General features: G+C 41.2%; 1 protein-coding gene across 5 annotated transcripts in view; it reads left to right on the top strand.

Moving 5' to 3' along the window:
- The window catches only part of LOC107394552 (sodium bicarbonate cotransporter 3), a 60,728-nt gene that overhangs the window by 30,286 nt on the left and 17,380 nt on the right, over nucleotides 1–13,062 (top strand). For 4 of the 5 annotated variants that reach the window (XM_054745079.2, XM_070547592.1, XM_070547591.1 and 1 more), the window contains 5 exons: nucleotides 7,747–7,862; nucleotides 8,541–8,698; nucleotides 9,058–9,145; nucleotides 9,330–9,476; nucleotides 11,419–11,525. In XM_054745079.2, coding sequence (XP_054601054.2) covers nucleotides 7,747–7,862; nucleotides 8,541–8,698; nucleotides 9,058–9,145; nucleotides 9,330–9,476; nucleotides 11,419–11,525 — 616 coding nt within the window. The remainder of the gene's footprint in view (nucleotides 1–7,746; nucleotides 7,863–8,540; nucleotides 8,699–9,057; nucleotides 9,146–9,329; nucleotides 9,477–11,418; nucleotides 11,526–13,062) is intronic. The other variant, XM_070547590.1, reaches the window with a different exon arrangement.

The following is a 13,062-nucleotide window of genomic DNA, read 5'->3' as shown; positions in this document are numbered from 1 at the left end:
GTAAAAAACTGGTTTTCTTCTTGCCATTAAATGCCACCTTTTATGCCACACAGCTGCTCTCCCCACCCCCCGCATAGATTAAATTATAGCGTACTTTGTAGGGATGTGAATTTTAGAGCAACTCTCGATTTGATTTGATTCCGATTCTTGGGGTGCCGATTTGATTCAGAATCGATTCTCGATTCTCAATTTAAATCGATTCACAATCAGTATTAACAAAGAGTGTCATCTCCAGGATTAAATACGTTGTTGTACAAGTTAGTTAAAGCTATGGGACATTTTTATTTGACTTTAAACTGCTCATGCTCCAAAAATGCAAATTTACAATGTAAAATAAAGTGATTCTAAAACTGTAAACAGACGCAATCTTTTGACCAAAAGACAACATTTATTTTTGCTTACCTTGTAAAATATAACAAATCTGTAGTTACCTAACAGTAGCTTTGAAAGTAATATGGTCAAATACTTTTCAAGTATGTGTAGAAACAAGTTACATGAGTAATCCTGAGTACTCATTTACCAACTTAGAAAATAAACATGAGAATATCTCAAATTTCTGAGTATGGAAAACATTACATTCAAGTGCCCTCTTATCAGCAGATTCAAACATAAATCATCTCAATTTATGGGACCACAAAAGTAAATGGAGTACTGACTCTCCTAAGATCAAAAAAGCGCATCTCAAACCTGTAACATGCCAAATATTTGAGTTCTTGGAATCGATTCTGAACCTTTATAAATAAGAATCCCGATTCAGACTTGAATCGATTTTTTTCAGCACCCCTAATACTTTGACAGAATACAACTTTTATGAGTTTAATGTCTGTGGATGCCTTTTGACGCTGACCTGTGACATCACTCACCGGCGAAACAATTGCGATATGCTGACATCTTAGCAAAGTCATGAACGGGCTGATTTGGTAGGGAGAAACAACAGCTGTGAGGACCGAGTCGTCGTATTTTCCCTGTCATCTTACAAATTTCCTGAAACTCCTAAAGTGGATCTATAACTAATAGTTGGTGTTTAGCTGTTGGCGACGAAGGGGATGGAGTGTTTGTGTGCTGCAACGATTGGTGAAGTTCTATGCTATCAGAAGGAAGTAATGACATCACTGCTGGTATTACAGTTTCAGCGGGGTCATTTCACATAACGCCAGTCCATATGGATATAGTATTTGGCCACTTTATTAGGTACACAATCTAATATTATTTTTAATACAAAAAGATAATCAGCCAATCGCATGCCATTAGCTCTGCTTTTAGACATCTACACATGGTGAAGAGAACTTGCTGAAGTCGAAGCAGAACAGATTTGAGAAGAAAGAGGATTTACGTGATTTAGTGTTGTAATTTGTGCCTGGCAGACTGGTCTGAGTATTTCAGAAACTGCTGATCTGAGTTTTACACACAACCCTCTCTGGGATTTGGAGATAACCCCAAAACAAGAAAATGTCCAGTGGGCAGTCATATTGCAGATGAAAATGCCGTGTTGGTGTCAGTGTCAGAGGAGAATAGGACGACTGGTTTAAGGGGACAAAAAGGCAACAGTAGTTCAATCAACCACTGGTTTCAACCAATAATGTGCTGCATGGTGGCGCAGTGTTTAGCACTGCTGCCTCGCAGCACGAAGGTTGCAGGTTCGAAACTCTGCTGCGGCCTTTCTGCGTGGAGTTGCGTGTTCTCCCCATGCATGCGTGGGTTTCCTCCGGGTACTCCGGTTTCCCCCACAGATCACAACATGCCCTACAGGTTATAAATTGTAAGTCGCTTTGGATAAAAGTGTCTGCTAAATAAATAAACATAAACATAAACAATAATGTGTACAGAAGAGCATCTCTGAACCACAACATGATGAATCTTGAAGCAGATGGACCTTCTGTCAGCTCAGAACTGGAAAATGAAGCCACAATTCACTCAGGATCACCAGAACTAAACCAGAAGAGACAGGAGAAAGAATTTTCCTGGTCTGATGAGTCATGATTTCAGCTGCAGCATTCAGATGGTCAGGTCAGAATTTGGTGTTGATATGGCAGCATGGATCTATCCTGATTTGTTTCAGTGCTTCAGGCTTCTGCTGGTGGTGTAATGGTGTGGTGGAGACTTTCTTGACCCACTTTGGACCTTTTAGTATAATTTTGAGCTTGGTTTAAATGCCACAGCCCACCTGAGTATTGCTGCTGATCATATGACCACAGTGGACCCATCTTCTGATGGATGAGCAGGACAATGCACCATGGAACAAAGCTCAGATCATCTCTAACTGGTTACCTGACCATGACGATGAGTTCACTGGACTCCAACGGCCTCCACAGTCTTTGGATCTCAATCCAGTCCAGAACCTTTGGGATGTGGTGGAACTGGTTAATGTTGGATTTAACTTTGTGTTGCCACAGAGGAATGTTTCCAACAGAATTAAGGCTGTTTTGAAGGCAACAGGAGGTCCAACTCAGCTGTAGAATGCTGTACCTAATAAAGTGGTTTGTTAAAGAAAAACTACAGATAATATTTAAATTGTTGCCGCTCTTTCATGACTTTATCAAACATAATTCACATTAATGCAAATGTTATTTTTGAACTCGTGTTTTTAAAGGTGCAGTATGTTAAAAAATATAGAGAATTTTACAGTGAGAAAATCCCAAAAGAGTCTTAACGTTTCAGTCATTTAGGAAGGAAGTCATACTGAAACATAATTCGTATCCAGCTGGCTGCGGGAATTGTCAGTTTTTCTTCTCGAAACAAAGGAAGGAGGGACGTAACCACTGTTTATCATCAGTGAGTGTGGGATTGCAGTGTCTCCTCTGGGAGCTAATGCTGCGGCGCCGACAATTATAGTTCATCGATTTAAAGTGGATGCAGTAACCACATTTTACCACAGGGTGTCATTTTTACTTTGTTTCTACATAATGCACCTTTAATTAGCTGCTCTACAGTTTTTCTTATATACCTGCACCTTCCGTTCAGTCAGGAGGATGGTCTGGAAATAATCAACTTAGGCCTTTTCTCAGACACAAAATACTTTTCAAATTGCTTACTCAGCTTTCTGTGTGTTGTGCGATGTATCGACTGGATCCATACATCCTGCCGTCTTTTCTTTTCAGCGCTTGACCCATGGATGATTGCTGCACCATAAGCTCATGCAATCATTTGGAGCTCATCCACTTCCCCCTCATCGATTCTTAAGAATAAACATTCTTTTACCTGATTAAGTGTTGTGAGAGCTATATGTGCCAGCAGTATGGCCAAAAATACCCTGAGACCAGCCATGGCGTGTTTGTACTGAATGTACTATCACATTCACACCTACAGTGACGTTTTGTCCTTCCCCAGCCAGGCTGTGCAAGTTTATTATTAGACTTTGTGTGCGTGTGTATATGTACGTCTGTGTTTGTTTCATTCTAGGAACAGCTCCATTTCAAATAGTGGGCCATTAATAACCCTGGTACGCGTGGGGAGGAAGCTGAAAGGTTGGGGTGGGCTTTTTATAGCTGAGATTTTGTAATCTTACCTTTTTCTAAGAAAATACTTGGTGTTAAGAGGCAGGATTCTAGACATTAGTGTGGGATTTCTTTAGCCTCACATCTTTCAAACCCGAGTATGAAGTGTGCTGGTGACAACTCAGGGCTGTAAAAAGTGTTAGCTAGATCATAACATTAATGTCTTAATTTGGCTTTGATGATTCAGATGCTTTCGAGCAGCATTGCAAGGATGCAGATTTGTTTATTTTTTATGTTCAGTTAATCACATTAACCGAACATTTAAAAACACTTAAAGTACAAAAGTTAAAGGGTTACGATTAGGGTTTTGCACATAATCTCTCTCGCATAAAAATATTTCAGCTGTTTGCTGGCCACGCCTACCCATCCCCCACTCAGGCTGCTATATGCTGAGAAGCTCCAATATCCTGGAAGATGTTGGAGTAGAGCCGCTGCTCCTCCAGCTTCAACAGCCATTAGGCGTGTTTCCATTACTTGAACTTCAGGGTACATTTACAGGAACCTCCCGACATGCTTGACCGGGCTGGCCGAATGGCTGTTTTCAGGAACCTTCTGATTTTCAGTACCTAATCAGAGGTGTGTACTCGGGAGTGGCCCTGTAAAAGGCCCGGTGCAGTTGGTGGGCGGGAACGCAGCAGATTGGTTGTAACTCAGTCAGAAATGACATCAAGAAATAAGAAATGCATATGAGGCTGAGATCCAGCATTTAGGAGAACACGATTTGTTGGCGCTTTTGGGTTTTGCGTGTTTTGCACCAATCGATGACGTAACTAACAACGCAGTGGTCATGATGGGCCGACGTTTTAGCAAATTCCTTACAGGGACAAACTGTAAATGGAGTCACGACAGCTAACAGGACTGGGCAAATGGATCTCCCGGTCAACTTCCTCCTCGCTGCATTTACCCTGAAGTTCCGGTAATGGAAATCCCTCTGTTATTGTCCATTGTCTCCAATAGAAAGTAGCTGAAATTGACCCAGAAAGTTGTTAGATGTCGCCACATGCTAATTTGCATTTTAATGGGTTATGGTTAGGGTTAGGGTATGTAATTCTTAAACACTGATAGAAAATGGATGGAAGGTTTTTTATTGAGGTTTGGAGTGTTTGTAGAGACAACAGAGACCCACATGGCAGCAAAAAAGACGCAAAATGTCACATTTGCATAACATGTCCCCTTTAAAACGAAACTTTCTATGAGACCTTGTGAAATGGTCATTGACGAGTGTGACAACATTTCATTGGGAGCTTTGAGCATGGCGTTCAAGTGGACCTCGCTTTTGCATTCTTTCAGAATGATGAATGTTGGCCTTCAGCAGAAATCTTTTCAGTAGTTTGAGAACGTGATGCAACAGATGAATTCAATGGCGCTCACATTCCAATTATCTTAAAATAACTGTGGCTTGAAAACAAGTTCTCGGTCATAAAAGGAACACATCATTGGATCCGAAAGGTCTTTTTATTTCTCATGGTAACAAATGCCCATATCTGACTTTGAAATGTCGATTACAAATCAAATCGATTTTATTGTCACGTCACATGTGCAGGTACACTGGTACAGTACATGTGAGTGAAATTCTTGTGTGCGAGCTTCACAGCAACAGTTGTGCAAAATACAATAACGTAAAAACAAGCAAAATATAAAAATGGCTAATCTAAGTAATAATATATATAGTATTTAAGCTATATACATTCCTAAATGTGTGTGCTAAGTATTTTATTTTTTATTTTTCTACGTGTGTGCATGTGAGTGTGTGTATAATGCGTACATACATATTTAACAAATGAATAAAGTAAACAATAGAATAAGAGAGATAAAATGTACAGAGGTTGGTATGTGCAAAACAGTGGCATTAATGTACAGTATGGAGTGTGTAATGTTTTGATGTAAGATGAGGAGACGTTCACACAACTATTTGCCTCACCATGATTAAAGTTTAGATTCTATTTAGTTTTTACTGGAATGGCTTGAATGGTTGGTATGGCGGAGCATTCCTGAGCTTAGTCCTCCTGAATGTAGTCTATTTTGGCAGACGCAGTCGAAGTTAATCCCTCTCATATTTCTAAAAGCTTTGTTAGGTGTGTGTGAGCAATCACCCTCCGTTCAGCAGTCACAGCTACCGTCCTCCAGGGGTTACTCCAGGCTGTAGATCAATGGCCAAACCTACGTTGACTAAATGGCACATATTCATTTTAACCTAAGTTTTCTGTATAATATGACATCATGTTAGGTGGCTTAAGCAAATATTTGCTCTTGCAAGCTCAAGGTGCTTCTGTAAATGAGAAAATATGGAAAAGACAGAGATCCTGGTAAAAGAGATGTCACTGCAGACATTCAGATGATAGTAGACACATGCTATCCTTTGATTCAGAGGCATTCCTCCCTCATTTCATCTCCCTTTCACATGCCACCTCAAGTGCTAGCGTTTCCTGTATCATATATGGCTCAGTCAAGTCTGTTGAAGTGTGCTGCCAGCTGTGCACAGATGAAGGTGCTGAGATCTGTGTTATCTGGAATATCAAACGCATCCTCGATACCTTCTGCTGGAAGCTGAGATTAATTCAAGTGTGTGCTCAACAGATGGGGAGCAATCGAGACATATATAACCGACCCTGCTAAGGGTCATAATGGTATTGAAGTGCAGAAGGTTTCCTGACCTTTTAATTCATGAGAATATGTGATAGAGTTTATTTGTGCAGGTCATTTGTTTGTTTGTTTTTTAATGGAGAAGGACATATTGTGAAAATCCCCCTTCCTACATGTTGAGCGCATTCTGTGAATTTAATGTATGTGAATGTGAATTTAACTTTTTCATTCAAAATTATTATTTAACTCATTCGCTGCCAGCCGTTTCCTGATCACTAACGGCCTTCGCTGCCAGCGTTTCTCACCGTTTTTACTGTTTTTTTAAGAGTCACAGAATGTTGCGTGCTAGGATGATGTCGATGCCAAAACAACCAAAACAAAGAGGAGACTCACCTCTTACATCAGGAAGAATCCGCGTGTTTCGAGCGTTATCCGTTCTTTCATAATCCGTGGTCGAATTGTGATCGGCAGACGCTTTTCTGGTTCGCGCCTCACTTTTTTTTACAGGAACGGCCCAAAACGATCTCCTAATACATGGATGTGTTGCTTCCTGATCACGTGACATGTGACGTATGCAGATGAAGATCAGCTTCAGGGCTGAGATGTTTGTTCTCTTAGTGCGGGGGCTCGTTCTGATGCTAAAACAGTAAAAAAAATAAAAATGCAAATGACGAGTCGTCATTGGCAGTGAATGAGTTAAAGAGAAGTTTTGGCCATTTTTAAGTGTGTTTATGTGTAAAAATGTTTACTATTTTACAAATTGTCCCAAATAGCATGAGTCACTTCTGGAGTAGTGAGCTAGCGGCTACTTTGAGCATAGCCCAGACCAAAGTGAAGTGCTGTCTTTTTATGAAAGCTCCAGTTTTCCAAATTTCATTGCCGTTCATTTGGTGTTTTTGTTTACTCCACCATTAATTTCATATTGCACTACTGTTTTCGAAGAAAGGTTAGGAGTTTTGAACGCACAAGCAGTGTGCACAAATGAAATGCATAGTAAGGCGATTTATGTGGAAATATATATTAACCACGCAAAACTGAATCATCCGATGTAAAACAGAAGCAGCACTTAATTTAGATTGAGGTGACAGATTTTTTTGTTCAGTAAAATGATCCGTTGTCAAAGAGTAACAGTCACATGACCGTGACTGGCCGATCGCTAATCTGGTCATCAGGTTATCGGTCATCTGTACTTTCCTTCTATGTCACAAGCTCTCCTCGAGCCGGATTGTTTGTTCAAAGGTTGCTGAAAAACAGTAAGTTCCCCGTGGTCTACTTATTCTGATCCTCGGTCAGTTCTGTCACCCGTAGCGCGAATGGTTTTCTACAAATAACAGAATAACTGTAATTGTAAAGGTTTATAAAAAACCTAGCTTGATCTGAAATTTGGGAGATTAGAGTTGTTTTAGGATGGTTGCAATCCACATAGGTCCTAGCTGCTTTCAGACTAGCCGTTAGCTCATCAGTCCTCAAGAAACATAAAGATATTTCTCCAAACTCCAATGAGTAAAAGTAATCAATCAACATTTCTACACAAAAACACACCTCAAAAACATAGTTTTAAAGTGGATTAACAAAGAAAGACAAATAGCTTGTTATAAATGCACGAGAACAAATATTTCATAGTCCATCAAATACTTAGGCTGCATCACTGCTTCCCTGTCACTCTCAGGACCACTTGTCTCTCCACACTCTCTCCCGAACAATCTGGACGGCAACAAGGCAGCGGAAAGGCGGCCGTCCAAAGTAGGGGTCAGTAGAGAAAGCAGCAGTGTGGACTTCAGCAAGGTAACCCCATTACAGTACTGAGCACAGACACAGTCCATCACGGTGGAATGGTCCAAGATTTGCTTCATCTGTGCTTTTATTCACTTTCTGGGCTGTCATCCCAGCATCTTGTACATATAAGCTAACTTCACTTCACCCACCAGCTCCTTTTCCTCTCAGTTCACTAAAAAAAGTACTTGAGCCACTGCTCATTTTCACTTTTTTACCCAAATGATCGATCGACAAATGAAATTCGATTTACATAGTTATATAATAGTTTTTTAATCCACCTCCACTGCATGTTTTCCTTTCATGCTGCCATTGAAAGAAATGGCAGGCTGCCATAAGTTGCTGTTACGCAACCGGCCAATATTCCTGTCAAAAAGTAGGGTGCAGTGTGTAAATGAGTCACAGGATGCAGGAAGCTGAAGCCATTTTCATCTCCACTCAGAGATTTTCACCATGCAGACATGAATACTGATCTCAACAATGGACACTCTTTGCTCAGTACTATTTGATAGTTCCTACTAAACTTTGTAATGTTTACTCCCAGCTGCTCTTGTCACCATTTTTTGTTGTTTGACCCTGATGTGCTTCTGCATGTTGTTGTCTCTTTTCTTAAATCGTCTACCCACAGCTTCCCTTTTCTCTGCCCATTTCACTTTTTTCTACACGACTTCCCCATTTTACGGCTTTCAGGTGGACATGAATTTCATGAGGAAGATTCCTCCGGGCGCAGAGGCGTCTAACGTGCTTGTGGGAGAAGTGGACTTTTTGGAAAAGCCCATAATTGCGTTTGTACGACTGTCACCAGCGGTCCTTATCATCGGCCTCACTGAGGTGCCTGTTCCCACAAGGTGTGGTAATCCCAAACTGCATGGCTTTACTTCTAAAATTAGAGGCACTGACGTTATTTCATTCTGAACTGAAACTAATTAATTTGTTAAACTTTTAATTGCAGCTGGAGGGGATTTACAGCTGCTTTATGTTCTTTTTGTCATGTTCTAGAAAAGTGACTAAAAAAACATTGTTTTGGAAAGTGAAAACACAACTAAAGGATGACTTTCTAATGTGAATCTTAGTCACCCCCTAATTAAAAGGTTTGAAATATTCATTAGACTTCAGTAGGTTAAAAACAAGAACAATGACCAAGTTTACTTAAGATAATATCAGGGATTTTTATTAATAATAAAAAAAATGTGTGTCCTCTGCAAAGGTTTCTTTTCCTGCTTTTGGGCCCTCATGGTAAAGGAGCACAGTACCATGAAATTGGCAGATCCATGGCCACACTAATGACAGATGAGGTGACCAAATCCACTTTTTTCACCTTGATTCTCTAGAAAATCCTTTAAAAAAATAACTATTTCTTTCATACAGTTCTAGTTGAAGATGTTTTCTTGTATTTATTTGATTTTTCGATGTTTCACAGCAGAATTTTTCTCTGTAGACACAAACTTTTTGATATCCTGATCTGATTTTCATGTATAGATATTTCATGATGTGGCTTACAAGGCCAAAGACCGGACGGACCTCCTGTCTGGGATAGACGAGTTCCTTGATCAGGTGACTGTTTTGCCCCCTGGTGAATGGGACCCCACGATCCGAATAGAACCCCCCAAAAACGTTCCATCTCAGGTTAGTGAGTCCCTCTGTCTTAAACTGATTTAACCAAAAGAGCATGCTAGTATGTTTTTGTATGGTTGGTAGTAGGGATGTGTGTTGGTGACACTCTGGCGATACGATACGTATCACGATACAGGGGAGACGATACGATATATCTCCAGGGTTTCCCCCAGATGATGAGTTAAGCCTGGCGGATTCGGCCGTCAAAGAGAGAGGGGGGTGGGGTGGGGTCGCACGCTCAGTCCTGCAGCGTTCCTCCGTGAGAGCGGAGGTGGGGGTTGCACACGTTCCGCTGCTGCTTCTCACCAGTATCAGCCGATGGAGGGTAGGCTTGGGTGGTATCCAAATTTGAATACCGTCTAACTTCCTCTTAATTTTACCACGGTATACGGTATTACCGTGAATACTTAAAAAGTATGGCATAAGCCTCAAGTGGACCTTCACCTTTCCAAATCCGAATACCAAACACTAAAAAAATAACAACGTAACTCACATACTATTAACAACATTTATTAACACACACAAAAACGCAGCTTATAAACGAGTGCAAAGAGTCAACAGTCCAACAGCAATAAATCAACATAAAAACCCAGGACAGCAGTTGTGCGCAAATCAAGTGAACAACTTACCAACGAGCAGCATGAAACTGTGCAAATAGGCCCGTAACAGTCAACAAGAGTTGAATAACCATAAACGTTGAAATTATAAAAATTATTGCAACCAAAACAACTGCATTAAAATTATAAAAAGGAAACTCTCCCTCACACGGCCACACGCGCGCACACTCACACACACAGGAGTGTGAACATTACGGCATGTTGCAGCAAATCTAGTTAAGATTTCTCGCCAGAAAAACCAGCATGTTTACTTTTTCTGGGTTCAGATTTGCACGTTGTGGACCGACAACTTTACCTGCGGTGCTGAAAACCCGCTCCGATGGTGAGCTGGTGGCACAAGTACATAGATACCTCCGGGCCATTCGTGACATCCGGGGGAAAACGACTGGCAGCATATTTCCACCAGAGAGGAGGATCTTCGTTCCCTTGAGTAACAGGTTCCAAACAGTACGCTGTTATTTCAGCTCCAGCTCACTCCTCTGCGCTGACGGGACCCTCCGGCGCAGCGTCAGCTGCTCGCTTTTGCAGGAGAGCTCCCAGAGACATCTTTTTGCGTGGGGGTTCAGGTTGTGCTCGTTCCTCTCTGGTTCGGATGGCCACTGCTTCTGGTGCTAATTGCCCCTCTAAGCTCACGATCTCAGCCTGTATTTCAGCTTTGATTTCAGCCAGTGCGTTGTCATCAAGCTCACATCTGCCACGGTAACGAGGATAGAGGAAAGTGCAATTTCGCATTAATTGGCGCACTGAATCAGATTCATACTTGGCCTCCAGCTGTTTTAGAATTGTGGTTTTCATTGACTTTGTAAGCTGGAGGTCGTTTTCTGACACAGCCAACACGCTCTCCCTGCAGAGCTGGAGTATGGGGAGGATAGAGGAACTGGTCACATAGTTTTCACCAGACAAAATGTCAGTGAAGTCACCAACAGGTTTCAGTGCGCCGTTCTCAGCTTTCAAGATATCAGTATCCTGCCAGTGCAGGGACAGGTTGCTGCTTCTGTCATCAGACAGGACGAGCTTGATGGCTGGGGCCTGCTCGAGGATGCGCTCCACCATTGCCAGTTTGGAGTCCCAGCGAGTTGCGCAGTCCTGCCGACGGATGAATGACAGACTAAATTCATAACTAAATAAATAAACAAATTCTATTGTTAGTTACATGATCTAACGTTATCAGATTCAGATATAGACTAAATTTATGCTTACTGTTATGAGACTATGCTCTGGGAGTCCCAACTCCACTTGCTTCTTGTGGAGTTCACTTTTACGTTGCCAGCTGCAGCAGAGGAATTGAAATGAATGGAACTATAGCATGTCTTATTTATATCTCTTTTGACCTTTAGTTGAAGAGAAAGAGACCACAACAGGCCAACGGCAGTGCAGCGCCAGCTGGAGAGCAGGAAAAAGAGGATGACCACCATGCAGGGCCTGAGCTTCAAAGAACTGGGAGGTGAGTGAGTGGTGGACAGTATCTTAACACAGAATCACATTTAGAAATGGTTATCATATTGGGTCAATATAACTTCTGTAAAGTCAGTTTCACTTGTTTTACACGTGTTGAATCATCACAAAAATGTGTCATACTTACTAGTGTTGCCAAAAAAATCGATACCTAGATATAAATCGATACTAAAAGTGGTATCTAAATTAGATATTCCATCCCTGTGGTATCGATATTATGGACTATTATACACAGCCTTCTTCAAGTACACCGACACGCACGACAGCCAGATGCCGTAAAGCAACCTCCGCCTCCCAGACAAACAGAAGAAGAAGACGCCGCATGGCTACATTGCAATTTCCAACGCGAGTTGTCTCCGATCCAAGTTTTGTCTGCCAAATAAATAAACAAAAACATAAACAGCGAATTTGGGAGGCGCTTCACAGCCCAACTTAATTAGCATACCAAGTCTGACACGTAGTTGTATATTCACGCTTATGTGCTTAAAGGAAACTCCCGTTTATTGCAACCCGGACTTAATTTCTAGCATGCAGTATGTTTGTTTACTCACGCTGACAACTTTGGTGCTACTTGGATTCCCCGGGGTATTTAGATCCATCGGCGAATCGCCATCAGTGTATATCCATATAACAGGTGCGGACGGGCACCCGTGGTGCAGCCTCGAAATAAGACATTATCTGCACCAAAACATCTTCATGTCGAAAGGTTTTGTTAGGAATCATTAACGTGATTCCCCTGTTCGTTTGGAGCGGGTCTGGGATTTCTAGGCGTGAACAGACTAGCCGCGGCTAATCTAACCGGCGCTTTTAATGACGTCACTGTCGTGCGCCAGTCTGTTTTTATTAAGATTACCGGTAGATGTACCTTTGTCCTACTGTGGAGAAATTCGTTTTCTCCCTTTATTGACCAACAGAGTTGTTCAAAAGTACAGAACAAAACATATGGCATTACATCTTATGACAAAAATGCACCTTAAACAGAGTTTACGCAGCAAAACATCACTCTGCAAATAGTGTATATATAGTGAGACAATTCATGATTTAAAGTGTTAACTTTCGCCAGTTTTTGTATGCACGTTTTAAAAAATGCTGATACTTGAAAGGTTTAAGCACTTTACACACTTAATTCTTAACATTGAATTTTTGCAATATAAATTGAGGAATGTTATTTTTTGAATAAACTTGTTCAATAAATTGGTGTTTTTAAATAGTATCAAAATCGAGTATCGAGTTTTTTTCCCCAGTATCGAATCGAGTTTGAAATGTTAGTATCGTGACAACCCTAATACTTACTGTAAAAGGTACACCGTGTCCTATCATGGGGCTGCAGATGAAACAGGGATGGTGAAAGGAAGAGGCATGTCATACTGAGTTGCTGCAGGTTTTCAGCATCCAACACATTTACCAATAAGAATAAAGTTAAAGCAGATGCACACCCAATCAGCAAATCCTATCAGGGAGAACAAGTCATCAGTAAGTTTGGTCAGCACGCCGTTGATGGAACCAAAAGAAAATAGTTGAGGACC

The sequence above is a fragment of the Nothobranchius furzeri genome, chromosome 19 (assembly GCF_043380555.1).
Source record: "Nothobranchius furzeri strain GRZ-AD chromosome 19, NfurGRZ-RIMD1, whole genome shotgun sequence".
Lineage (NCBI taxonomy): Eukaryota > Metazoa > Chordata > Actinopteri > Cyprinodontiformes > Nothobranchiidae > Nothobranchius > Nothobranchius furzeri.
Note: the sequence above shows the minus strand (reverse complement) of the source record. Positions and strands in the feature narration are given on the sequence as shown.